This window comes from Nycticebus coucang, chromosome 12 (assembly GCF_027406575.1).
Source record: "Nycticebus coucang isolate mNycCou1 chromosome 12, mNycCou1.pri, whole genome shotgun sequence".
NCBI lineage: Eukaryota > Metazoa > Chordata > Mammalia > Primates > Lorisidae > Nycticebus > Nycticebus coucang.
In genome coordinates this window covers 81,933,818-81,958,239 of record NC_069791.1, presented here as the reverse complement: position 1 = coordinate 81,958,239, position 24,422 = coordinate 81,933,818, and the positions used below count along the sequence as shown (strand labels likewise).

Below are 24,422 nucleotides of genomic sequence, written 5' to 3'. Positions count from 1 at the left end.
GCTGCGCGTCCAGAGCCCGCAAAGCACGCGGAATCCTCGGACCATCCCGCGTAACAGGGCTATCCGCCGCGCAACCAGCCAGACCGTGGCATCACCACACCGCCCGCGTGAGGCGCCCGGCCGCCAGTGGGCTACGCCAAGCGGCAGAAAGGGAAAGACCACGTAACTGGTGGTCAAAAGCTCAGCCGCGCGCCACCCAGCGGCCAACCGCCCTCAGGCCTCGGGCACCACATCCCAATTCCTCGCCTCGACGCCGTCAGGAGGCGGCCAATAAACGAAGAACAGGAAGAGGCGGGGTTATGCGAGGGGACCGCCCCAAACACCTACTTCTAACCAGTCGAGTCACAAGATTTGAGGAAGGGCGGAGCTAATATGACGTAACCCAATCCAAGATTAGAGGGCGGTTACATATTACCCACTCCCATGAGGTTGACTCCGCCCTTTGCCTTGACGTATATTTCTCAACCTATCCACGACTGAGTTTGTTGAGGGAAGGGGGCGGAGAGTTGGGAAGAGGCAGAGAGAGGAAGGAGGCTTAGTCTGAGGAGGAAGAGGGAGGAGGGGCAGGGAAGTCCTGACGGAGAAGAGGCTCGAGACTCCACAGGAGGCAACAGGAGCGTGCGTTGGAGTTCCCCCGCTTCCCAGCAGCCGTTTCGGATCCCCTAAGACACAAGTCAGACAGAGGAGGAAAGGAGGAAGAGACTTTTATGTCGGCGGACAGAGAAGCTGTACCCGTCAGTGTTGCCTCACATCCGGGGCTTTGGAGGGCAGGCCTCGCGGCCCCGCCCCCCCTCGCGCCTTTCATGGCGACCGGAGGCGGAGGCTGGTGGAGCTGGGCCTGGAGGAGGCCCCTTTAAATCTTCTTAAAGGGGTGGCCACTGGACTCGGCGGACTCCGACGCCAGCCTTAAAGGGGAAGCCGCTGAACAGAAGCTGACAAATTGAGAACTGAACTGTTGGAGAATTGGGGCGAGTGGGGTTTCTCACCTTTCCCTACCCACCCCCACTCAAGAAGTCCTTTAAATTAAGCTTAAAGGGGAAGTGGCCGCCTGTGGAGGACCAGAAACTAACTCTCCGAGCCCTTAAAGGGACGGCCTCTTGTTTGAAGGACCCTAAACTCCTTAAAGGGGTGGTCTGTTTTAGCCGGAGGACTTGAGACACTTTTAAAGGGGAGGTCTGCATTTCGGGGCGAGCTTTCGGACCCTTTTAAAGGGGTGGCCCTTCCTCTTCCTCGGGGAGACTTGTCTCGACCCCTGGCAGGGGGCGGCCACCGCACTAGGCCGCCGGACAACGTCGGATCGTCTTAAAGGGACCGGGGGCTGGACAACTTGAGGCCTCGCCTTAAAGCGACGGCCGCCCCGCTTTCGCTGTCGCGGCCCCGCCGGGCCCAAAGGGGGGCCCCTCGGGCCTGTCGACCTGGGGGCGGCGCCGGCTCTCAGAGCCTTGGCCTTGGGGCAAGCTTGGGGCCAGCAAATCCTGCTTTAAAGGGGAAGTCGTGGCCCTCTCGTCTCTGTGCAGCCGTCTTCGCCGCGCCTGCGACCCCGGGCCTGCGGACAGGCCGCTTCGAGCCCCGCCACCTCCGGATGCGGCGCTGAGGGCGGTCGTCATGGAGACGGCAGCGGCCGCGGCCCCGGGCCCGGGCTGGGCACCTGAGGGGGAGCGACGGCGGCGACGCTGCTCGCGCCGAGATCGAGACAGGGAGCAGCGGCGCCGCCGAGGTCCAGGCAGCGACGCGCCCCGGGCCCTGTTGGCTGCCCCGCGCGGCTCCTCGTCCTCGTCGTCACCCCCACCGCCCGCCAGGCCTTGGTCGTCAGCTTCATCTGGAGAGCGTCCTGGGGGCCCGAGACGGCGGCGACCTCGTCCCAGGCCTCGACCCCCGCGACCCCGAGCTCGGAAGCGGCCTGCCGGCTCGGGCAGCCGCGGGGAGGAGGAGGAAGAAGAAGAGGACGGGGGTGCAGACGACGGGGAAGCCGAGGAGGAGCCTGAGGAGGAGGAAGAAGAGGAGGAGGACTTGATCGATGGCTTCGCCATCGCTAGCTTCGCCAGCCTCGAGGCCTTGCAGGTGGGGCCTGGTGGGGCTTGGAGATTTCAGAGGTGTAGAGAGAAGGGTACTAGAGTGGGTGGAGTTGAGGGGGGAATGCTGGCACCCCAAACCAGAGCAACCGGCTCCTCTGCCCAGGCCTCTGCCCCACCCTGGGGTGGGAGGAGGTAGAGCTAGTCTCTGGGGACCAACCAGGTTATCCGGCCTGAGGGTACTTTAGTAGCCTGGTCACCCCCAGAGAGGTTGGGAGCTTTCCTTTTTCCATCCACTTCAGCCCCACCTCCTTCTCCACAGAAGGATGCATCTCTTCAGCCCCCAGAGCGACTGGAACATCGGCTGAAGCATTCTGGGAAACGGAAGAGGGGGGGCTCCAGTGGAGCCACTGGGGAGCCAGGGGACAGCTCTGATCGGGAACCTGGCCGGCCCCCTGGGGATCGGGCCAGAAAATGGCCCAATAAGCGGAGAAGGAAAGAGGTGAGCTTATTCCAAATACCCATCCTTTAAAACTTAGGTAGAAAGTACTTATAGAATCAGCAGTGTCAATGGCAGCTGTAAACAGTGACCCGGGTCTCTAAGGGCAAAGGGGAAAGCAGAGCAAATTTGAGACCCTGCTTCTATCTAGATCTTGGATAATCTGATCTGTTTACAGTCAGACTCACCTGATTTTGCCTAGTACTATGTCTTCTTCAAACATGTTGATAATTTAGAAACACGTCAAAGGACTTATTTGAATCATAAGTAGATTAGATGTGGTTCCTGCCCTTCTCTCAAGGCGATGGCAGTCTATGAGCAAAGAAGTAGTCAACAAGCAAGTCTTAGGCCTTAACTTGAGAAACTAAAGAAGGCAGAGGTCTGGGAGAGATGCTTTAGAAACCCACATGAGGAAGCCACTCATTCTGTCTGGGGGATGGGAAGAGGGCTGTGGTTAGGGAAAGCCCCCTGGGATGTCTTAGTCAGGCCCTAAAATATATACTCAGAAGTTTGCTAAGAGGAGAATTAGAGGAAAAAGTTGTTTTGGGGGAAATCACAAAGATATGAGAACCTGGTGTATTTAGGGAAAGGCAAGAGCATTGAGAACGGGTCGGCAGTAGTGACAAGCAGCTAGAAAAAGAAGTTGAGAGTAAATCATGAGAGATCTTAAGGGCCTTGCTGGGAGCTGAGACATTATCTGCCTCCCTTATCTCTGGACTCTGGTCTTTCTCAGGCCGCCTCCCGCCACTCTCTGGAAGCTGGATACATAGTAAGTGCTGTCCACCTGTACTGGCCTCTCCCCTCTCCACCTTGGGCCCCACTCCTCTTCCTTCTGGTGATACCTCTGTTTTTCCTTCTCCCCAGTGTGACGCGGAAAGTGATCTGGACGAGAGGGTGAGTGGGGCTAGAACTTGGGTGGGCAGTGTCACCACTTACAAAAGAGATTGCAGCTTAAAGACCTAATGTGTGTGACAGAAAGCCTCCCCTTGAGTGCAGAATATGGGTTAGGTTGAGCCAGGATTAGATTTTTGAGAAGGGAGGGGATTGGGAAGTCAAATGGTTTCTTTTATTTGGTGACTAGGGCTAGCTGACCAAAGAATGATCCTTTCCAAATTTCTTGGAGCTACCATTGGTTCTTTACAAAAATCTAGAGTGGCTGGAGAACTGAGCTGGTCCTTCTGCTAGCCATTAGTCTGTTCTTATAATGAAAGTCTCATAGAGTAGAGTCTGAGCAGAGACTATGATGATGGTAGTGAGTATACTAAACCATTGTAGTCAGTCATGGTAAGAGCTTGTCCCAGAAAGGTATATTTCAGTTTCTTATTTGGGCCATTAAACTTGTTTTGAGATTTGTTTTAGCAGTTAATGCTCTACCCATTTGGCCCCTGTAAGTAATTAAATTTGCACTCCCTGATGTGTACCTTGTTTCCATTTCAAAAGTTCACTTTTGTGAACCAGAGAGTTCTTGTCCACCCAACTGTCTGGTGGTAGCTAATTGTTGCCGTGAGAATGGAAGCCCATTCTCAAGAGCACCTGTAAGTCTGGGTCTTAACAAACACTCTGGATTTCTAAGTACCTGCAATTAGTTTAAAATATTTGCTAATGCTTATGAACTAAACAAATCTGTAGGCCAGGTAGACCTGTGGGGCAAAGCATCTGACATTTTTGTTTTGATTTTACTGCTTTTCTACTACTTCAGTGCTGCTTCAACTCAGTTTTCCTGGCCTGTCAGAGTCTTGGGCTCAGGTGTTCCACTCCTTTCTCCAAGCTTAGGACACCGAGAGCCCACAGTCTCTGAGGGATGTCAACTAAACTGATGGAACAGATTTGCCACCACCACTAATTCCTAGCAGGCTCCAGAGGCTGTTGACCTTCCTGGGTGGAGACTGGATTGACCACAATCTCATCTTATCCCTTTCTTCCTTAGGTTTCCGATGATGACCTCGACCCATCTTTTACTGTCTCAACCAGCAAAGGTTGGTCCCAAAGGCTAGGAGTTAGAGGGAAGGGAGGGAAATTGGGTGAGCATGGGCCTCAACTGAGCATGTCCACCATCCTGCCCTCACAGCCTCGGGTCCCCATGGCGCCTTCAACGGGAACTGTGAAGCAAAACTCTCCGTGGTCCCTAAAGTGTCGGGCCTGGAGCGGAGCCAGGAACAGCCCCCAGGGCCCGACCCGCTGCTAGTGCCTTTCCCCCCAAAGGAACCGCCGCCTCCACCGGCCCCTCGGCCTCCTGTCTCACCCCCTGCACCCCTGCCGGCCACCCCCAGTCTGCCACCCCCACCCCAGCCCCAGCTGCAGCTTCGGGTCTCGCCTTTCGGCCTCCGCACTTCTCCCTATGGCAGCAGCCTGGACCTCAGCACTGGCAGGTGAGTGGTCTGGGGGTTTGATCTGGCATGGAAGGAGCTGGTCATGTTGTTGCCAACCCCTGCATTCTGTGCCGGGGAGTCGGATGGCATCTATAGGATGTGTCTTGAAAAAGGATTCTGAGGCTGAAAAATTTGAGAGACTGGGTGAAACAAATTTACTGAGATTACTACAGGATTATCTGAGCCCTTTATACGTTCACAAGTAGAGAAATCCAGTTTGTGCTGTTTACTAATTTTATTTACTGGTGAGTCCTCTGTAAGGCACATCTGCTAGGGATAGTGTTTTTTGGAACACACTTTGGGAAATGCTGACATGATTAAGGGTGCTGGCTTTGGTGTCAATCAAACCCGCATTCAAATTTTTGCTCTGCTGTTTACTGGCTGTGTGATTTTTGACAAGACACTTAATCCCTCTCAGCCTTTATTTTCTCTTTCTGTGAAATGAAATAATAGCACCTTCATATTAAAGCTATTATGAGGATTAACTGAACGAATGCAGTGTTTCCCAAAGTGTGTACACTCATCATTAGTGGTACATGGGATGATTTCAAGTCTACATGAGTATACTTTTTAAAATAGTTATGAGTTTAATAACAAAGAATCCTGTTTGTGAAAAAAAAATAGTCATGAGTTAGTTTTTAGTGTTTTTGAAAACTATGACTGGTACCTCAACCCCTTGATTTCACATGTTATTGCTTTGGACAGACCTAAGTAAAAAAAAAAAAAGAAACTTGAGTTAAGTTATAGAAAGAAGTAAAGGAGTGTAGTACAGATGGTGAAACTGTTGGGGACAGCACTTGGGAAGGTGATGTGAAATGTTGGAGACTTACATTAGCATATAAAACAGGTGCCAGCACTTAGCCTGCAGTAAGTGCTCACCAAAGGGTAAGAGTTGATGCTATCACTATTTTTATCGTCGTCATCATTATCATTGTTATTATTACTGAGAAAACTAAGGCTCAGAGGGGGCAGTGACTTGCTCAAGGTCACCCAGGGCATTAATGGCAAGATGGGCCTAGAATTCGGGTCTCCTGACTACTGGGCCGGTCCAGGGTGCTTCTGCTTCTACTGTCTTAGGGTGGGAACCCAGGTGGCCTTTTATAATTGAGCGTCAAAATGAATGATCTGTTTTGTGCTGTGGTTGAGTTAGAAGGGAAAGTCAAATGGCCAGACACTGCAGAGGCAGTTGTGTGAAAGAAGAGACCTAGAGAGAGAAAAGAAAGGGTCGCTGGGTGTGGGAGGTACCTCAGTTTGAGGATTGGTTCCATGGGGGGGCCCTTGGGCTGGGTTCTGCCACCTCCCATGTTGGAGAACCAGAGTCACAGTATCACCCAGGCTTCTGACCCCTTCCCGTCAGAGCTGGCACCTCCCAAACCCCTCACTCATCTCCCCACTTCTCTCCCCAGCTCTTCACGGCCGCCCCCCAAGGCCCCGGCCCCTCCCGTGGCTCAGCCTCCCCCCTCATCATCCTCTTCGTCCTCTTCCTCCTCATCTGCCTCTTCCTCGTCCGCGCAGCTCACCCACCGGCCCCCGACGCCCTCACTGCCCCTGCCTTTGTCCACCCACGGCTTCCCTCCCCCAGGGCTGCGGCCCCCACCACCACCCCACCACCCTTCCTTGTTCTCCCCTGGCCCCACCCTGCCCCCACCCCCACCCCTGCTGCAGGTGCCAGGGCACCCTGGGGCCTCAGCCGCTAACGCCCTTTCTGGTGAGTTTGGGGTCCTGGCCGGGGGGTGGGGGAGGCCATGGCCCCGGGCTTGGGCCCTGTCTGCTTTGGGGCATCTGGGCCTCAGCAGATAGTAGGGCTTAAAGAGGGAGTGGCTCAAGGCCAGAGGGAAGGCCAGTCACTTGGGCCCATAGAAGGCTGATATGGTGGTGACAGACATTAAAGCCTTCTCCCCCTCCCATCCCACAGAGCAGGACCTGATCGGCCAGGACCTGAACTCTCGCTACCTGAATGCCCAGGGTGGCCCTGAGGTGGTGGGGACAGGGGGCTCGGCCCGGCCCCTGGCCTTCCAGTTCCACCAGCACAACCACCAGCACCAGCACACCCACCAGCACACCCACCAGCACTTCACCCCTTATCCCCCGGGCCTGCTGCCACCCCATGGCCCCCACATGGTGAGCTCCTTATTGGGCCGGTGATGAGGCTCAGAGGCCTGGAGGGAGGGTGTGGCTTCCAGGGTAAGGCCCTGGGTCCCTGGCTGGCAGCTTACTCTTCCCTTCTCTTCCATAGTTTGAGAAATATCCAGGAAAGATGGAAGGCCTTTTCCGACATAATGTGAGTGTGTTTGTGTGTGTGTGTGTGTGTGTGTGCGTGTGCGTGTGTGTGCGTGCGTGGATGCTTCAATGTGTGTTGCCCTGACTATTGGGGTCCAGTCTTCAGTTTCAAAAGCAAGAGCCCTGAGCCTGGGAGAACTCCCTGGGAGGTTTTAGGGTAGAGGCCAGAGGACTGATGGGCAGACCAGACTTGTGCTGCACCTGTACCCCCTGCTTGGACTAGTCCCCTTCTCTCCACAGCCGTACACGGCCTTCCCTCCCGCAGTGCCTGGGCTACCACCGGGCCTCCCGCCAGCTGTCTCCTTTGGCTCCCTGCAGGGGGCCTTCCAGCCCAAGGTGAGCTCCCAATCTGGACACCACTGCCTCCTACCCTTTATAAGCCCAGACACCCCAGATCCATATACCTTCTTCCCATTCCTCAAAACCATCCTTCTGCCCTTCCCTTCTGAACCCAGGTTTCTTTAAAGCCATGCTCCCTACCCTGTCCCATCCCCTAGCTTGGTTCTAGGCCCGTTTTATACTCCGTGCCAGTTATCCTGTCTGATCCCTCCACTCCCCTTTCCCAGAGCACGAACCCTGAGCTGCCACCACGACTGGGGCCAGTGCCAAGCGGGCTCCCCCAGAAGGGGACACAGGTGAGGGGGGCTAGGGCAGGTCCTGGGAAAGCTGGAAGTGTGTTTTGGGAGAGAGCAGAGTTGATTGAAAGACAGTAAACTACTGTCTTCTCACTTTAAAATATGATCAAAGTTGTTTTCTGAGTATCTAATGAGAGGAAATTTCTGTAAATAACAGGATTTCCCAAGCATAAGGAATAGAAAGAGTACATGTAGCTCGGCACCTGTAGCACAGTGGTTCTGGCACTAGCCACATACACTAAGGCTGGCGTGTTCGAACCCGGCCAGCTAAACAACAATGACAACTGCAACAAAAAAGTAGCCAGGAGTTGTGGCAGGTGCTTGTATTCCCAGCTACTTGGGAGGCTGAGGCAAGATAATCGCTTAAGCCCAAGAGTTTGAAGTTGCTGTGAGCTGTGATGCCATGGCACTCTACTGAGGGTGACATAGTGAGACTCTGTCAAAAAAAAAAAAAAAATAGAGTTTCATGAGATTGTTCTAGGAATAAGATTATTTAGAGCAGTGGTCTTTATAGGAGTTTTCAAATTTTATAGCTCACAGAACCTTTTTTTAAAATAAATGACATCATTCTAGGAAGCCTTGTTCATGAAACAATGAAAAGATAAGCTGCCCCTTTGTGAAGTGGCTGGGGAGCTAGAGCCTTCCCTCCCCCTTGGAATATGTAGCAGCCTAAGACCCCAGGGCTCTGAGAACATTGTGAAAAGCACAGGTCATGTTTCCTAAAGGATAGACTAGACCAGAGATTTTCCGACTTCCTTAAAAGGGATTTGTTCTAAAGAAGTCATAAACAGACCCCTGTATAACAAAGCTGTTAATAGGATAGCTTCTCTAATTGAGAAATCTGTCCTGCCTGCCCACTTACCCACCCCCCAGCTGTCCAAGCAGGGTACCTCCCTGGGGCCAAGTTCTGAAACGTCAAGTTGGAGGAGAGATGCCTAGAAGGGAAGAAATGGGGAAAGGAGTTTTCGCCTGAGCAGGAAAGGTTTAAAGGAGCTATGCAGTCTCAGGGAGGTGTCTGGTGGGTGAATGGGTGCTATGGAGATCAGGCACCCAGCTCAGTAAACAGGTCTGAATCGCTTCCAATCTCTCCTTTGCCATCCCCAGATCCCCGACCATTTCCGGCCACCTTTGAGGGTGAGTTGGGTGAGGACTCAGGCTGCATGAGGCTGGGGGCTGGTGTCAGGGTGTTTGACTGAGGGGGGAATCTTGCTTGGGAACAAGTGAGAAGCTCAATACCAGGTGGCAGCCAGATGCAAAATAGCAGAAAATGAAGGGGATTTCAGATCACAGGCCTAGGCTCAGAGGTAACTGGCCATGGGACCTTGGGCAAGGCAGTTTATCTCTCTGAGCCTCAGTTTCCTAGGCTATAAAATGAACCTAGTCATCCCTCAGTTGGAGGGATGATAAATGGGGTTGTTGTGTGGCAAGGCTGGGCCCAGGGCCAGGTCTGGAATGGGTGATGAGTGAACATTCTTTCCTTCCCCTTTCCCTTTGGTCATCTTGGGGCGGCAGAAACCAGGGAAGTGGTGTGCCATGCATGTGCGTGTGGCTTACATGATCCTGAGACACCAGGAAAAGATGAAGGTACTGGGGTTGGAGGGCTGGGGAGTGGGTCTGAGAGTCAGGGGTTGCCTGAGCTCTGGGTATCTACCTTCAACAGATCTCAGTAGAATCTCGGCCAGACATTCTCTCTTGTCCCCTGTTACTGCTGCACTCTTAGTTCTCTGGCTAAGTAGGGTAATGGTCAGAGAAGGCTCTGAGAGAGGCAGAAGATAGGCATCTAAGCCCCATCTTCATGCCAGCTAGCTAGCCCTTAGAGGGGAACTAAGGGTGGGAGAGCAAGAGCAGGACCAGACCTGGCTCTTCACTCACTGTTCCCTGTGTCCCACGCAGGGTGACTCCCACAAGCTTGACTTTCGGAACGACCTCCTGCCCTGCCTTCCGGGGCCCTATGGGGCCCTGCCCCCTGGGCAGGAGCTCTCCCACCCGGCCTCCCTCTTCACTGCAACTGGTGAGTCTAGCCAGCCCTCTCGGGGCCTGAGATTCCCTGTCTAAAGCCCAAGGCTCACCTTGCGCCCACTTAGCCTCATCAGAATCTCCCGCCTCTCTGCCCCAGGTGCCGTCCATGCTGCAGCCAATCCTTTCACGGCAGCTCCCGGGGCCCATGGACCCTTCCTGAGCCCCAGCACCCACATTGGTAAGAGCTAAGGGCATGTTGGGCAACCCAGGCCTTGTCCCTGACTTCCAGGAATTCTCAAGCTGGGGATGGAAACCAGACTTAACAGGCAGTTGGAATGGGGGGTAGACCTGGTTTCACTTGCTTTGTGATCTTGGGCAAGTTACTCCATCCCCTCTGAGCCTTGATTTCCTCATCTATAAAATGAGTAGGGAAAGACAGGTTATTTCCAGTCTCTACTAGGTCATACCCTGTCTCTGAAGTAGCCTGTGGTAGAAGGTAGTGTGGCATCTAGAAGAAAAGGGCTGGGGGAGGCCATCTGGGGTAAGGGGTGGGCATGGGCACTGACTCCTAGAGAGCTCAGCAGGCTTTTTGTTACATTTATCCTGGGTTTGAGTGGACAAGGAGGAGTTGAGGCCTGATAACATAGAGGAAAGTGTTCCTAGTTGTCGAAATTGTGAGATTTCCCAGGGGCTGGGGTGGGGGATAGGTTGGTAGTTCTAGCTGGCTTTGTGATACATGCATGAAGTTAGGGTCAGGGTGGGAAGGGCTCTGCATGTCAGATGGGAGAAACCAGCAGTGGTCTTGAGACAGGTGGCTTGCTAGAGGGCTGGGATATGCTAAGATGGATTCAGGTGGCTCTTTAGAGGAGTGGGAGGTGGGAGCTTGACCTCTGGTATCAGAGAGGCCCTGGGTTGATGGTACCACTCACTGGCTAGATGACCATTAGCAAGTCATTTTACCTCTCTGAGCCTGTTTCATCATCTCTAAGCAGGCATGATCCTGTCTGCCTCATGGGGCTTGTTGTGAGGTTATACTACTCCATGCATGTCAAACCCTAGCCTTGTCTAGCCCAAGGAAATGTTTAATGTGTGGTTGTTAAGACCACACAGCTAGGGGTTCCAGGTCTGCTTATGGCTCTGCTGCCTCTTCCCAGCTGTGTCTTCATACCTGCTTGGAGCCAACTCTTCAGTCTCTCACCATCCCCTTTTTCTTCCACAGATCCCTTTGGGCGTCCCACAAGCTTCGCCTCCTTGGCTGCCCTCTCCAACGGGGCCTTTGGAGGCCTGGGCAGCCCCACATTCAGTAAGTGTGGGGTGGGTTATGGTGGGGGGCTATGGCAGCGGGTAATGTGCTCAGTTGGAGGCCTAGGAAGATACCTGAAGGGGTCTCTCTCTCCTGGCCCCTGTCACTTTCTGCTTTGCTCTCTGCCCAGACTCCGGCGCCGTCTTTGCCCAGAAAGAAAGTCCAGGGGCCCCACCAGCCTTCGCCTCCCCCCCAGACCCCTGGGGCCGCCTGCATCGCAGTCCTCTGGCCTTCCCTGCCTGGGTCCGTCCCCCTGAGGCCGCACGGACACCAGGCTCAGACAAGGAGCGGCCTGTGGAGCGGAGGGAGCCCTCTATCACCAAGGAGGAGAAAGACAGGTATGCTTGCCCCTGCTTTCTCTTCTCTCCCTTCAGTCTCTGCTGACCACTGGACTACCTTCATTCTCTGTCCCATACCTGTCCCCAGGGACCTCCCCTTCTCACGGCCCCAGCTTCGAGTTTCTCCTGCTACACCCAAGGCCCGAGCTGGTGAGGAAGGGGCCAGGCCAGCCAAGGAATCCGTGCGGGTAAAGGAAGAACGAAAGGAGGAGGCTGCCGCCGCTGCTGCCGCTGCCGCTGCCGCCGCCGCCGCCGCTGCTGCTGCAGCAGCCACCGGGCCTCAGGGCCTTCACCTGCTGTTTGAGAGGCCCCGGCCACCTCCCTTTCTGGGCCCTAGTCCACCAGAGCGCTGTGCCGGCTTCCTGGAGCCAACCTGGTTGGCAGGGCCCCCACGCCTTGCTAGGCCACCTCGCTTCTATGAGGCAGGTGAAGAGCTGACTGGACCAGGCGCTGTGGCTGCTGCCCGCCTCTATGGTCTAGAGCCCGCTCACCCCCTGCTATATAGCCGCTTGGCTCCTCCACCACCACCTGCTGCGGCCCCAGGAACCCCTCACCTTCTTAGCAAGACCCCACCAGGAGCCCTTTTGGGGGCACCACCTCCACTTGTGCCCGCCCCTCGGCCCAATTCCCCACCTAGGGCCCCTGGCCCAGCTCGGGCTGACAGGTGAGGGAAGGGGAAGGGCAGGGGCAAAGCTCCATCTCCCCTTTCCTTTTGACAAGGTCCTAGAGCTGAGGTTTTAAGCCAGGGCTGGAGAGCAAAGGTCGTAACCTCACCAGCCACCTCTGAGGTCATGGAACCTGGGAGCAGAAGTCCCAACCCCCATAAGATAAGCATCACATGGACCATGGGGTCACTGGGAGAGTAGAGGTCACAAACCTCTAGAGAGAGAGAGAGGTGTATGTGTATGTGTGTACATGAGTGTGGGGGTCATTTCAGAGGTCATAGCTGATGATCTCCTGAGGTGCACCATTACCCCTACTGAGGGCCTCTAGGCCCTTGGCCTGCCTCCCCAAGGGCTCACTAAGCCAGAGGCCAAAGTGCCCACCTCCTCTTCACCTACCACCCAAGTCCTCATGCCCTCCTAGGGCTGGAGGAGGAGGGGCTAAAGGAAGGGGGGTTCCATGTACATATTTATCACCCCTTCCGTATAGCCCCCCAGACCTTTTGTACATTTTTACAGGGGTGCCCCTCCCAATAGTCCCCTTCCTGGTTAATTAAATCCTCAGACTGGTGCTGTGTTCCTAGCCTCTGGCCTCTCTGTGGGGGAAAGGGGGGATTGCAGGGGGAAGAGCCAGGAGGAGATAGGCAGGAACCTAGGGCTTCTCCCTGGGAATGTGGGGTCCAACAGGAGGTGGACCAACAGGGGAAAGGACCTAGGCTGGAGGGAAAGGCAAATACTTCTGCTTGGCTGACAGCCCAGGTTCCCCCCACTTGTTCCTGTTAACTTTGTGTGCTCCAACACCCAAAAGGTTCAGCCTCTAAGCCTGAGACTCCACCATCTCTTAATGGCTCAATCCCTCTCACCCCATTTCCAAGTGCCCCCAGGACTCCTGGGCCCTGCTCCCTTGAACCCTGTTTTCCAAAATCCTGCCCTGGGCTAACGGGGGCCAAAGAAGGTCACCATGTATCACACACCAAAGAAGGGGGTCGGCCCAGGGGTGGGCAACACAGGCAGCTTCTTCAGCAGCCTCACGGCAGCAACCCCAGCCTTCCCAAAGCAACAGGCGCCTCTAGGCTGGAGCCCGACCTAGAAGGCAGGGGTCAGTTTAACAAAACCATACATTGACTTTTTTTCCCCGGTTGGGCTTATTCTGTAACATGACTTGCGGATATTTATATAAAAATGAGTGTTACAATGAGGCCCCTGGCTCCTCTTTGAGTATGTGTGGGATGGGGTGGCCTGGGTTGGGGTGGGCTGGGTCCTAGGGTAGGGGCAGGGTGAGGACAACGCTGTCCTTATCCTGATGAAATTTTTTCCCTCCTTGAGAGAATAACTGCTACTTCTGGATGGATTAGTTAGTATTGGGCACTGAATTTTTTCACATTATTTTTTTACAGCCCAGGAATACATACTATATAAGATTCAAACAATACAGAATGACACTGAGCAAGACATTTTCCCCTACATCTGCCAACCTTCTCAAACCCCGTACCCTTCCCTTCTCCAGAGGTAACCACTCTCAATCATTTGGCATACATTCTTCAAGTTCCTTTCTATGTGTTTACACATGTATGTCCATTCATAGTTATGTTAGAAAATATCTATTGTTTTAAATTTACTACTTTTTGTTAAAAGACATGGTCATTATAAAGCAAACACAGAAATACATAGTACAATGGGAAAGTAACCCATAATTCCACCTCTCAGAGATAACTGCTGTTAATTGTTGGGATAAATACTTCCAGTTATTTTTCTATTACAGACCCCCACAATAAAGCAAATAATGAAAGCAAGTCACACATTTTTTTGATTTCCAAATGCATATAAAAGTTATATTTACAGTATACTGTAGTCTATTAAAGTGTGCAATAGCATTGTCTAAAAGAAAATGTACCTTAATTAAAAAATAATTTTATTGCTAAAAAATGCTAATGATCATCTGAACCTTTAGCGAGTCGTGATCTTTTTGCTGGTGGAGGCTCTTGCCTTGATGTTGATGGCTGCTAAATGATCAGGGTGGTGGTTGCTGAAGGTTGGGGTGACTGGCAGTTTCTTCAAATAAGACAACTATGAACACTTAAGTTCAGCCATTGAAAGGTATCGATTGGCCTAATTTCAATATCATATCTTAGGGAAGAGAGAAACCTGAGGGAGAGAGATATGGGAACAGTCGGAGCAGTCAGAGCACAGTTTTGACTTACGTTTGCCATATCTTACATGAGCATGATTTATGGTGCCCCCAAACATTAGTAACATCAAAGATCACTGCTCACAGATCACCTTAACAGAGAATAATACTGAAAAAGTCTGAAATATTGTGAGAATTATCAAAATGTGACACAAGGGCTGGGCGTGGTGGCTCACACCTGTAATCCTAGCACTCTGGGGGGCTGAGGCAGGTGGATTGCCTGAGCGCATGGGTTCGAGACCAGCCTGAGCCAGAGCAAGACCTCGTCTCAAATAGCTGAGGCATTCTCGTGTGTGCCTATAGTTCCACCTGCTTGGGAGGCTGAGGCAAGAGAATCGCTTAAGCCCAAGAGTTTGAGGTTGCTGTGAGTTGTGACTCCATGGCACTCTACCAAGGACGACGTAGTGAAATTCTATCTCAAAAAAGAAAAACTTTACTGGTGGCACCTGTGGCTCAAGGAGTAGGGCGCCGGTCCCATATGCCAGAGGTGGTGGGTTCAAACCTAGCACCGGCCAAAAACCACAAAAAAAAAAAAAAAGAAAAACTTTATTGCAATATAATTCACATATATTATTCACCTACTCTTGTAACTGGCCTAGTTTACTTAGCATCACGGTTTCAAAGTGCATCCACATTGTAACTTGTCTCCTTTTTATTGCCAAATAATAGTCCATGGCATGGATTTACCATATTCTGCTTATCCATTCTTCAACTGATGGACATTTGGGTTGTTTCCACTTTTTAAAATAATTTTGGAGGCTCGGCATCTGTAGCTCAGCGGCTAGGGCACCAGCCACGTACACCAGAGCTGGTGGGTTCGAATCCAGCCCAGGCCTGCCAGACAACAATGACAACTACAACCAAAAAATAGCTGGGTATTGTGGTGGATGCCTGTAGTCCCAGCTAGTTGGGAGGCTGAGGCAAGGGAATAGCTTGGGCCTAAGAGTTGGAGATTGCCATGAGCTGTGACATCATGGCACTCTACATAGTGAGACTCTGTCTCAAAAAAAAATTTTTTTTTGATTGAAAATACAAATGTTTTTTGACTGTTATGAATAATGATGCTATGAACATTCTAGTACATTTTTTTGTATGAACACGTTTCCAATTTTCTTGGGTATATATCTAGGGGTAGAATTGCTGGGTCATATGGTAACTCTTTCTTCTTTGTTTGTTTTTGTTTTTGGCTGCGCCAGGTTTGAACCCACCACCTCCAGTATATGGTGCCAGCACCCTACTTTGAGCCACAGACGCTGCCCCGGTAATTCTTTTTCTTTCTTTCTTTTTTTTTTTTTTTTTTTTGTAGAGACAGAGTCTCACTTTATGGCCCTCGGTAGAGTGCCATGGCATCACTCAGCTCAAGCAACCGCCAACTCCTGGGCTTAAGCGATTCTCTTGCCTCAGCCTCCCGAGTAGCTGGGACTACAGGCGCCTGCCACAACGCCTGGCTATTTTTTGGTTGCAGTTCAGCCGGGGCTGGGCCTGAACCCGTCACCCTCGGTATATGGGGCCGGCGCCTTACCAACTGAGCCACAGGCGCCACCCTTTTTTTTTTGAGACAGAGTCTCACTATGTCTCCCTCAGCAGAGTGCTGTGGCATCACAGCTCACAACAACCTCAAACTCTTGGGCTTAAGCAATTCTCTTGCCTCAGCCTCACAAGTAGCTGGGACTACAGGTGCCCACCACAACACCCAACTATTTTTTTTTTTTTTTTGCAGTTGTCATGATTGTTGTTTAGCTGGCCTGGGTCAGGTTCGAACCTGCCACCCTCGGTGCATGTGGCCGGCACCATAACTACTGTGCTACAGGTGCTGAGCCAATGGTAACTCTTACTTTTTTTTGAGACAGGGTCTCACTCCATTGTCAGACTAGAGTGCAATGACACAATCGTAGCTCACTGCAATCTCATGCTGAAGTGATCCTCCTGCCTCAGCCTCCCAAATAGCTGGGACTACAGGTGTGTGCCACCATACCCAGCTAATTTTTCTATTTTCTGTAGAGCAGGGTGTCACTCTTTTTTTCTCTATGGCCTTAGAATGATGAGGTGTCACTCTTGCTCAGGCTGGTTTCCACCCACTAGCCTCAAGCAGTCCTCCCACCTCAGCCTCCCAAAGTGCTAGGATTATTGGTGTGAGCCACTGTACCCTGCCCAGTAGCTCTGTTTTTAACATTACAGGGAGCTGCCAAACTGGTTTCCAAACTGTCTGCACCATTTTACATTCCTACCAGGAATATATGAGGGTTTAAGATGAAATTTTAACAGCTTTTCCTAGCATTACTGTATGAATTCAGTAAACTAATATAATAACCATACAGTGGTTGACACAGAGAATGTGCTCAAAGAATGATTGCTGTCGTTACTGGTGATGCCTTTTTTTAATCAGCTGAATTTAAGATTTATGGTGATGTCCTTCTGATCAACTCTAAGAAATAGATTCTGAGAGTCTCGATTAAGGAGAATGCTGACTTACATGCAGTTTGTGTGGGAAGCACATATTTCAAAACAACCTTCGAGGTTGGCAGCACATACAAGAACATAGGAGGAAGGAGGAACTTGAGTCAGTGAAGAACACGGATTAAGAGTCTTGGCTGGACACGGTGGCTCACACCTGTAGTACCAGGACTTGGGAAGCTGAGGCAGGTGGATTGCCTGAGCTCATATGTTTGAGACCAGCTTAAGCCAGAGTAAGACCCCGTCTCAAAAAAAAAATAGCTGGGTGGCACTTGTGGCTCAGTGAGTAGGGCGCCGGTCCCATATACCGAGGGTAGTGGGTTCAAACCCAGCCCCGGCTGAACTGCAACCAAAAAATAGCCGGGCGTTGTGGCGGGCGCCTGTAGTCCCAGCTGCTGGGGAGGCTGAGGAAGGAGAATCGCGGAAGCCCAAGAGCTAGAGGTTGCTGTGATCCCTGTGACAGCATGGCACTCTACTGAAGGGGGTAAAATGAGACTCTGTCTCTACAAAAAAAAATAGCTGGGCATTGTGGTGGGCACCTGTAGTCCCACCTATTTGGAAGGCTGAGGCAAGAGGATCACTTGAACCCAAGAGTTTGAGGCTGCTGGGCAGCGCCTGTGACTCAGCGAGTAGGGCGCCGGCCCCATGTGCCGAGGGTGGCGGGTTCAAACCCAGCCCCGGCCAAACTGCAACAAAAAATAGCCGGTCATTGTGGCGGGTGCCTGTAGTCCCAGCTGCTCGGGAGGCTGAGGCAAGAGAATCGCGTAAGCCCAAGAGTTGGAGGTTGCTGTGAGCCGTGTGACGCCAGGGCACTCTACCGAGGGTGGTACAGTGAGACTCTGTCTCTACAAAAAAAAAAAAAAAAAGAGTTTGAGGCTGCTATGAGCTAAGATGCCATGGCACTCTACCAAGGGTGACCAAGTGAGACTCTGTCTCAAAAAAAAAAAGTCTTTCACATCAGATGGATCAAGGCTTGAGTTTGACCTCCTTTGTTTACCAGCTCTATGGCCTATAGGCAACCTTTCTCCAAGTAGGCAAATAAGGGAAATGGTAATCCCAGGCCCAGGTTCATTGTGATGGTTGAACAAGCTAATGCATGTAAAGGATGCTTAGCACAGAAATTAGTACACGATGATCATTCAATAAATGAAAGTGCTGGTTGTAGCTTACAGATTAGAAATAGGCTGAGTGCAGTGTCTCACACCTGTAATTACACCACTCTGGGAGGCCACGGTGAGAAGAGAAAAAAGGGACGCTTAATTATTCATCTTTCAGAACAGTTTTACATTTACAGAAAAATCACAAAGATAATATAGACAGTCCCCATATACCCTGCACCCAGTTTCCTCTATTTATTTATTTATTATTATTATTATTTTTGTAGAGACAGAGTCTCACTGTACCGCCCTCGGGTAGAGTGCCGTGGCGTCACACAGCTCACAGCAACCTCTAACTCTTGGGCTTACGCGATTCTCTTGCCTCAGCCTCCTGAGCAGCTGGGACTACAGGCGCCCGCCACAACGCCCGGCTATTTTTGTTGTTGTTGTTGTTGCAGTTTGGCCAGGGCTGGGTTTGAACCCGCCACCCTCGGCATATGGAGCCGGCGCCCTACTCACTGAGCCACAGGTGCGGCCCCAGTTTCCTCTATTATTAACACCTCACATTAGTATAGTACCTTTGTTATAATTAATCAGTACAATAGAGCCCTGTGGCTAATACCTCCCTTTGGAATGCTGAGGCAGAAAGATCACTTGAGGCCAGGAGTTAGAGACCAGACTGGGTAACATAGCAGATCTCATGTTTACAAAAACTTAAAAATTAACAGGGCGTGTAGCCGGGCTTTGTGGGGGGCACCTGTAATCCCAGCTACTTGGGAGGGTGAGGCAAGAGAATCACTTAAGCCTGGTGGCAGCTGTGGCTCAGTGAGTAGGGCAACGGCCCCATATACCGAGGGTGGTGGGTTCAAACCCAGCCCCGGCTGAACTGCAACCAAAAAAATGGCCGGGCATTGTGGTGGGCGCCTGTAGTCCCAGCTGCTCGGGAGGCTGAGACAGGAGAATCATGGAAGCCCAAGGAGCTAGAGGTTGCTGTGAGTCCTGTGACATCATGGCACTCTACCGAAGGCAGTAGAGTGAGACTGTCTCTACAAAAAAAAAAAAAAAAAGAATCACTTAAGCCTAAGAGTTTGAGGTTACTGTGAACTGTGACACCACAACACTCTACCCAGGGCCACAGCTTGAGACTCTGTCTCAAAAAAAAAAAGAAATTAGCAGGGCGTGATGGCACCTGTAGTCCTAGCTACTCAGGAGGCTGAGGCAGGAGGATCACTTGAGCCCAAAGTTCAAGGTAACAGTGAACTGTGATTAGGCCACTGCATTCTATCCTGGATAACAGAACAAGACCCTGTCTCTAAGAAAACCAAAAATGATAATATTAACTATAGTCCATATTTTGTTCCAATTTCTTTAGTTTTTACCTTATGTCCATTGTCTATTCCAGGATCCCACAAGGATAACAGATTATATATACTTTTTATTTTTATTTTATTTATTATTTTTTTTTTTAGAGACAGAGTTTCACTTTACCACCCTTGGTAGAGTGCCATGGCATCACAGCTCACAGCAACCTCCAGCTCTTGGGCGTAGGCGATTCTCTTGCCTCAGTCTCCCAAGTAGCTGGGACTACAGGTGCCTGCCACAACGCCCGGCTATTTTGTTGTTGTTGTTGTTGCAGTTTAGCTAGGGCCGGGTTTGAACCCACCACCCTTGGTATATGGGGCCGGTGTCCTACTCACTGCCACAGGCGCTGTACAACACATTATATTTAATCATCATCTCTTGGATGTGGTAGTTTTCTAGACTTTTCTTTGTTTTGATATATATGTTTGCTTGTTTGTTTTTAATTTTTTTTTTTTTTTTTTTTTTTTAGAGACAGAGTCTCACTTTATGGCCCTCGGTAGAGTGCCGTGGCATCACACAGCTCACAGCAACCTCCAACTCCTGGGCTTAAGCGATTCTCTTGCCTCAGCCTCCCAAGTAGCTGGGACTACAGGCGCCCACCACAACGCCCAGCTATTTTTTTTTTGGTTGCAGTTCAGCCGGGGCCAGGTTTGAACCCGCCACCCTCGGTATATGGGGCCGGCGCCTTACCAACTGAGCCACAGGCTACGCCCTTAATTTTTTTTTTTTTTTTTTTTTTTTTGTAGAGACAGAGTCTCATTTTACTCCCTTCGGTAGAGTGCCATGACATCACAGGACTCACAGCAACCTTTAGCTCTTGGGCTTCCGCGATTCTCCTGTCTCAGCCTCCCGAGCAGCTGGGACTACAGGCGCCCGCCACAACGCCCGGCTATTTTTTGGTTGCAATTCAGCTGGGGCTGCGATTTAAACCTGCCACCCCCGGTATATGGGGCCGGCGCCCTACTCACTGAGCCACAGGCTCCACCCGTATTTTTTTTTTTTTTTTTGAGACAGAGTCTCACATTGTCACCCCCAATAGAGTGCTCTGATGTCATAGCTCACAGAAACCTCAAACTCTGGGACTCAAGCGATCCTCTTGCCTTAACCTCCTGAGTAGCTGGGACTACAGGCGCCTACCACAACGCCTGGCTATTTTTAGAGACGAGGTCTCACTCTGGCTCAGGCTGGTCTGGAACCTATGAGCTCAGGCAATTCACCTGCCTTGGCCTCCCAGAGTGCGAAGATAAATATCCGTGAGCCACTGTGCCTGGCCTGTTTTTGATGATATTGGCAGTTTCGAGGGGTACCATTTATGTAGATTATGCCTTAATTGGGATGTTTATGTTGTTTTTCTCAAAGTTTGGACTAGAATCTTGGGTTTGAGGGGGGAAGCAAAGATGAAGGGCCATTTTTTTTTTCATGTTTACATGGATGGAGCTGAAACATACTCTTTTTTTTTTTATTGTTGGGGATTCATTGAGGGTGAAGGGCCATTTTTATCACTTCATGTCACATGGCTGAGGTAGTGCTTTTCAGAGTCCACTGCAAAGTTACTCTTTTGGGCCCCTCTTTCCATATTATTTCCTTTGGAAGGATGTCACTATACATAGCCCAAAGTGAAAAATTATGTCCCGCTTTGAAGGTTCTACATAGATTGTCTAGAATTCTTCCACATAGGAGATTTGTCTCTTCTCCCCCATTTATTTATTATTCAATCATGTACTGTGTATTTATATTAGTATGGACTCATGGATATTTATCTTATACGTTAGGTTATTTGGTATGCTTAAATTGTTCCAGTTTTCAGTAGGCTCCTGTGTCTCATTGACAGACCTTTATCTTTGGTGCTTTTTGGGGGATTTTTTGTGGGCTTTTTTTTAAGCTCTGAGACTTTTTTTTTTTTTTTTAAGTTAAGAGACAGAGTCTTGCTCTGTCACCCAGGCTGGAGTTTAGTGGTGCAATCATAACTCATTACAACCTTGAACTCATGGGCTCAAGCAATCCTTTCACTTCAGCTTTTGAGTCACTGGGATTACAGATGCGAGCCATGACACCTTGCCCTTTTTTCGTCTTTTAAACAAATGTTACCATATAATACACACTGTTCTGTGTAGTAGTTTTTTTCAAGGAACTATCTCTTAGGGTCTGTTGGTTGTTTTTTTTTTTTTTTGTAGAGACAGAGTCTCACTGTACCACCCTCAGGTAGAGTGCCGTGGCGTCACACGGCTCACAGCAACCTCCAACTCTTGGGCTTACGCGATTCTCTTGCTTCAGCCTCCCGAGCAGCTGGGACTACAGGCGCCCGCCACAACGCCCGGCTATTTTTTTGTTGCAGTTTGGCCGGGGCTGGGCCTGAACCCGCCACCCTCGGCATATGGGGCCGGTGCCCTACTCACTGAGCCACAGGCGCCACCCGGGTCTATTGGTTTTTAACACATAAAGATCTACTTTCTTTTTAACTTCTGCATAGTATTCCTTTGTAATACTACACAGTAATAACCAGCCTTCACCAGTAGACATTTACATTCTCTCCAGTCTTTTACTAGAACAAGGAGTACTGCAGTGAGTAAGCACATCTTTGTACTTGAGCAAAAGAGTTTACGGGATAAATTTCTAGACAGGGAATTGCAAGGGCCAAAGAATATGAAGTAGATGCTGTCAAACTGTCCTCCATAAACCTTTCACCAGTTTTTACTCTCACCAAAAATGTGTGAGAGGACCTGTTTCCCACATCCCTGCTAACACTGAGAAGTAACAAGTTTTTTGATGTTTGGCGATCTAATAGGTGAAAAATGGTGACTCATAGACGTTTTAATTTGCATTTTTATTATGAGGGAAGTTGAACATCTTGACATACAATTAGAAATCATTTGTGTTTTCTTTCTTTCTTTCTTTCTTTTTTAGACACAGTCTCACTTTGGTAGAATGCCATGGCGTCATAGCTCACAGCAACCTCAAACTCTTGGGCTCAAGCAATTCTCTTGCCTCAGCCTCCCAAGTAGCTGGGACTACAGGTGCCTGCCACAACGCCTGGCTATTTTTAGAGACAGAGTCTCGCTCTGGTTCAGGCTGGTCTTGAACCTGTGAGCTCAGGCAATCCATCTGCCTTGGCCTCTCAAAGTTAGGATTACAGGCGTGAGCTCATTTGTGTTTTCTACCAGGCCCAGTGGCTAGCGCCTATAATCCTAGCACTCCAGGAGGCCAAGGAAGGTGGAATGGCTGAGCTCAGGAGTTCAAGACTAACCTGAGCAAGAGTGAGACCCTGTCTCTACTAAAAATAGAAAAACTAGCTGGGCATGGTGGCACATGCCTATAGTCCCAGGTACTCTGGAGGCTGAGGGAAGAGGATCACTTAAACCCCAAAAGTTTGAGGTGGTTGTTCTGAGCTGCAGCACTCTACCCAGAGTGACAGATAGAGACCCTGTCTCAAAAAGAAGAAAGAGAGAGAGAGTGGGAGGGAGGAAGGAAGGAAGGAAAAGAGAGAGAGATAGAGAAAGAGAAAGAAAGAAGAAAAGAAAAAAGAAAGAAAGAAAGAAAGAAAAGAAAGAAAGAAAGGAAAGAAAGATCATTTGTGTTTTCCTTTACTTGAACTGTCTCTTCAGTTCCTCTGCCCATTTGGCTCCACCCCACTCTTGCCCATGCCCTGACTTTGGATTTGTTTACAGCCTGTTAAGTGTGTCAGTGAAAGCTACTCATTCATTTATTTATCCATGAATAACAAATACAGCAGAATGTCCATAGTTGACCACCACCCTACATTGACCACTTCCAATTGCCTAATTTTCATGGATTACACATGCACCATATGTACGTATCAGTAGAGTAGGCCTAGTTCCTTATGCTGACCAGTTTGTTACAATCCACTGGGTGGTCAACTTATAGAAGTTCTACTGTAGGGCGGTGCCTGTGGCTCAGTCGGTAAGGCGCCAGCCCCATATACCAAGGGTGGCTGGTTCAAACCCGGCCCGGCCAAACTGCAACCAAAAAAAAATAGCCGGGCATTGTGGCGGGCGCCTGTAGTCCCAGCTGCTCGGGACGCTGAGGCAAGAGAATCCCTGAAGCCCAGGAGTTGGAGGTTGCTGTGAGCTGTGTGAGGCCACGGCACTCTACCGAGGGCCATAAAGTGAGACTCTGTCTCTACAAAAAAATAAAAAATAAAAAAAAAAGTTCTACTGTATATATTGATCACCTACTATATATCAGAGTCTGTTTTAGCAATGTGATAGTGAACAAAAAGGACAAAGGTATTTTTCTCTGAGAGATTAAAATTTAGAGAAGGAGAAGCGGAGCTTTTTTTTTTTTTTTTTTTTGTAGAGACAGAGTTTCACTTTATTGCCCTCGGTAGAGCGCCGTGGCGTCACACAGCTCACAGCAACCTCCAACTCCTGGGCTTAGGCGGTTCTCCTGCCTCAGCCTCCCGAGTAGCTGGGACTACAGGCGCCCGCCACAACGCCCAGCTATATTTTTGTTGCAGTTTGGCCGGGGCTGGGTTTGAACCCGCCACCCTTGGCATATGGGGCCGGCGCCCTGCTCACTGAGCCACAGGCGCCGCCCGAGGTGGAGCTTTTTAAAGACTCGACTCCACATGTACCTGATCACTTCTCTTCCAGCAACTCACCCAACAAAGAAATAACCAGCCAAAATGATACCTGGAGGTTTAACTGAGGCCAAACGTGCCACTCCAGAAATCCAGGAGATTGCTAACAAGATTAAACCACAGCTTGAAGAAAAAACAAATGAGAATTATGAAGAATTTGAAGCTGAAGAGTATAAAACTCAAGTAGTTGCTGGAATAAATTACTACGTTAAGATACGAGTAGGCGAAAATCGTTATATTCACATGAAAGTATTCCAAAGTCTTCCTTATCAAAATCAGGAGTTGAAGCTTTCTGGTTACCAGACTGACAAATGCAAGGAAGATGAGCTGACCGGCTTTTAGCAGCATGTTCCCAAGGTGATTTGGTTCCTTTCACTGGCTACGGAGAAATGATCCTTGTTAGTAAAATATGCTCATCAATAAAGAAGAATTTCTTTTCAAATACCTTATTTCTTGAATTATTTCTCTTTTTTTTTTTTTTTTTGGTTTTTGGCCGGGGCTAGGTTTGAACCCGCCACCTCCGGCATATGGGACAGGTGCCCTACTCCTTGGGCCACAGGCGCCACCCTATTTCTCATTATTGTATTAAATAAAAATGACCTTTTCTTTCTCAAAAATAAAATAAAATAAAATAAAACAAAATGTAGAAATAGCCGGGTGTTGTGGC

General features: G+C 50.2%; 2 protein-coding genes across 3 annotated transcripts; both read left to right on the top strand.

Annotated features, from left to right (window-relative positions):
• The first annotated feature begins 504 nt into the window (after positions 1-504).
• Positions 505-13,256, top strand: FBRS (fibrosin). Of its 2 annotated transcripts, none has more exons than XM_053555028.1 (18): positions 505-2,061; positions 2,338-2,514; positions 3,245-3,280; positions 3,376-3,405; positions 4,439-4,487; positions 4,580-4,880; positions 6,287-6,588; positions 6,796-7,001; positions 7,117-7,161; positions 7,401-7,496; positions 7,727-7,795; positions 8,900-8,929; positions 9,308-9,379; positions 9,689-9,806; positions 9,912-9,992; positions 10,974-11,057; positions 11,188-11,395; positions 11,484-13,256. In XM_053555028.1, the coding sequence occupies exons 1-18, from the start codon at positions 1,606-1,608 to the stop codon at positions 12,061-12,063; spliced, it is 2,940 nt and encodes a 979-aa protein (XP_053411003.1). In that variant the 5' UTR covers positions 505-1,605; the 3' UTR covers positions 12,064-13,256. The 2 variants fall into 2 exon arrangements, with proteins under 2 accessions (XP_053411003.1, XP_053411002.1); XM_053555027.1 differs by having other exon boundaries at positions 506-2,061; positions 2,335-2,514.
• A 10,530-nt stretch (positions 13,257-23,786) lies between these two features.
• LOC128561255 (cystatin-A-like) lies at positions 23,787-24,097 on the top strand. The gene has a single exon (XM_053555205.1). The coding sequence runs from the start codon at positions 23,801-23,803 to the stop codon at positions 24,095-24,097; it is 297 nt and encodes a 98-aa protein (XP_053411180.1). The 5' UTR covers positions 23,787-23,800.
• Positions 24,098-24,422: the final 325 nt, after the last annotated feature.

Excerpts from the sequence above, each read along its gene's own strand:
- LOC128561255 (XM_053555205.1), top strand. The coding sequence starts at position 23,801 with ATGATACCTGGAGGTTTAACTGAGGCCAAACGTGCCACTCCAGAAATC.
- FBRS (XM_053555027.1), top strand. The coding sequence starts at position 1,606 with ATGGAGACGGCAGCGGCCGCGGCCCCGGGCCCGGGCTGGGCACCTGAG. Across the intron at positions 2,515-3,244 it reads ATAAGCGGAGAAGGAAAGAG|GCCGCCTCCCGCCACTCTCT; the intron begins GTGAGCTTATTC and ends GGTCTTTCTCAG. Across the intron at positions 6,589-6,795 it reads AGCCGCTAACGCCCTTTCTG|AGCAGGACCTGATCGGCCAG; the intron begins GTGAGTTTGGGG and ends CCCATCCCACAG.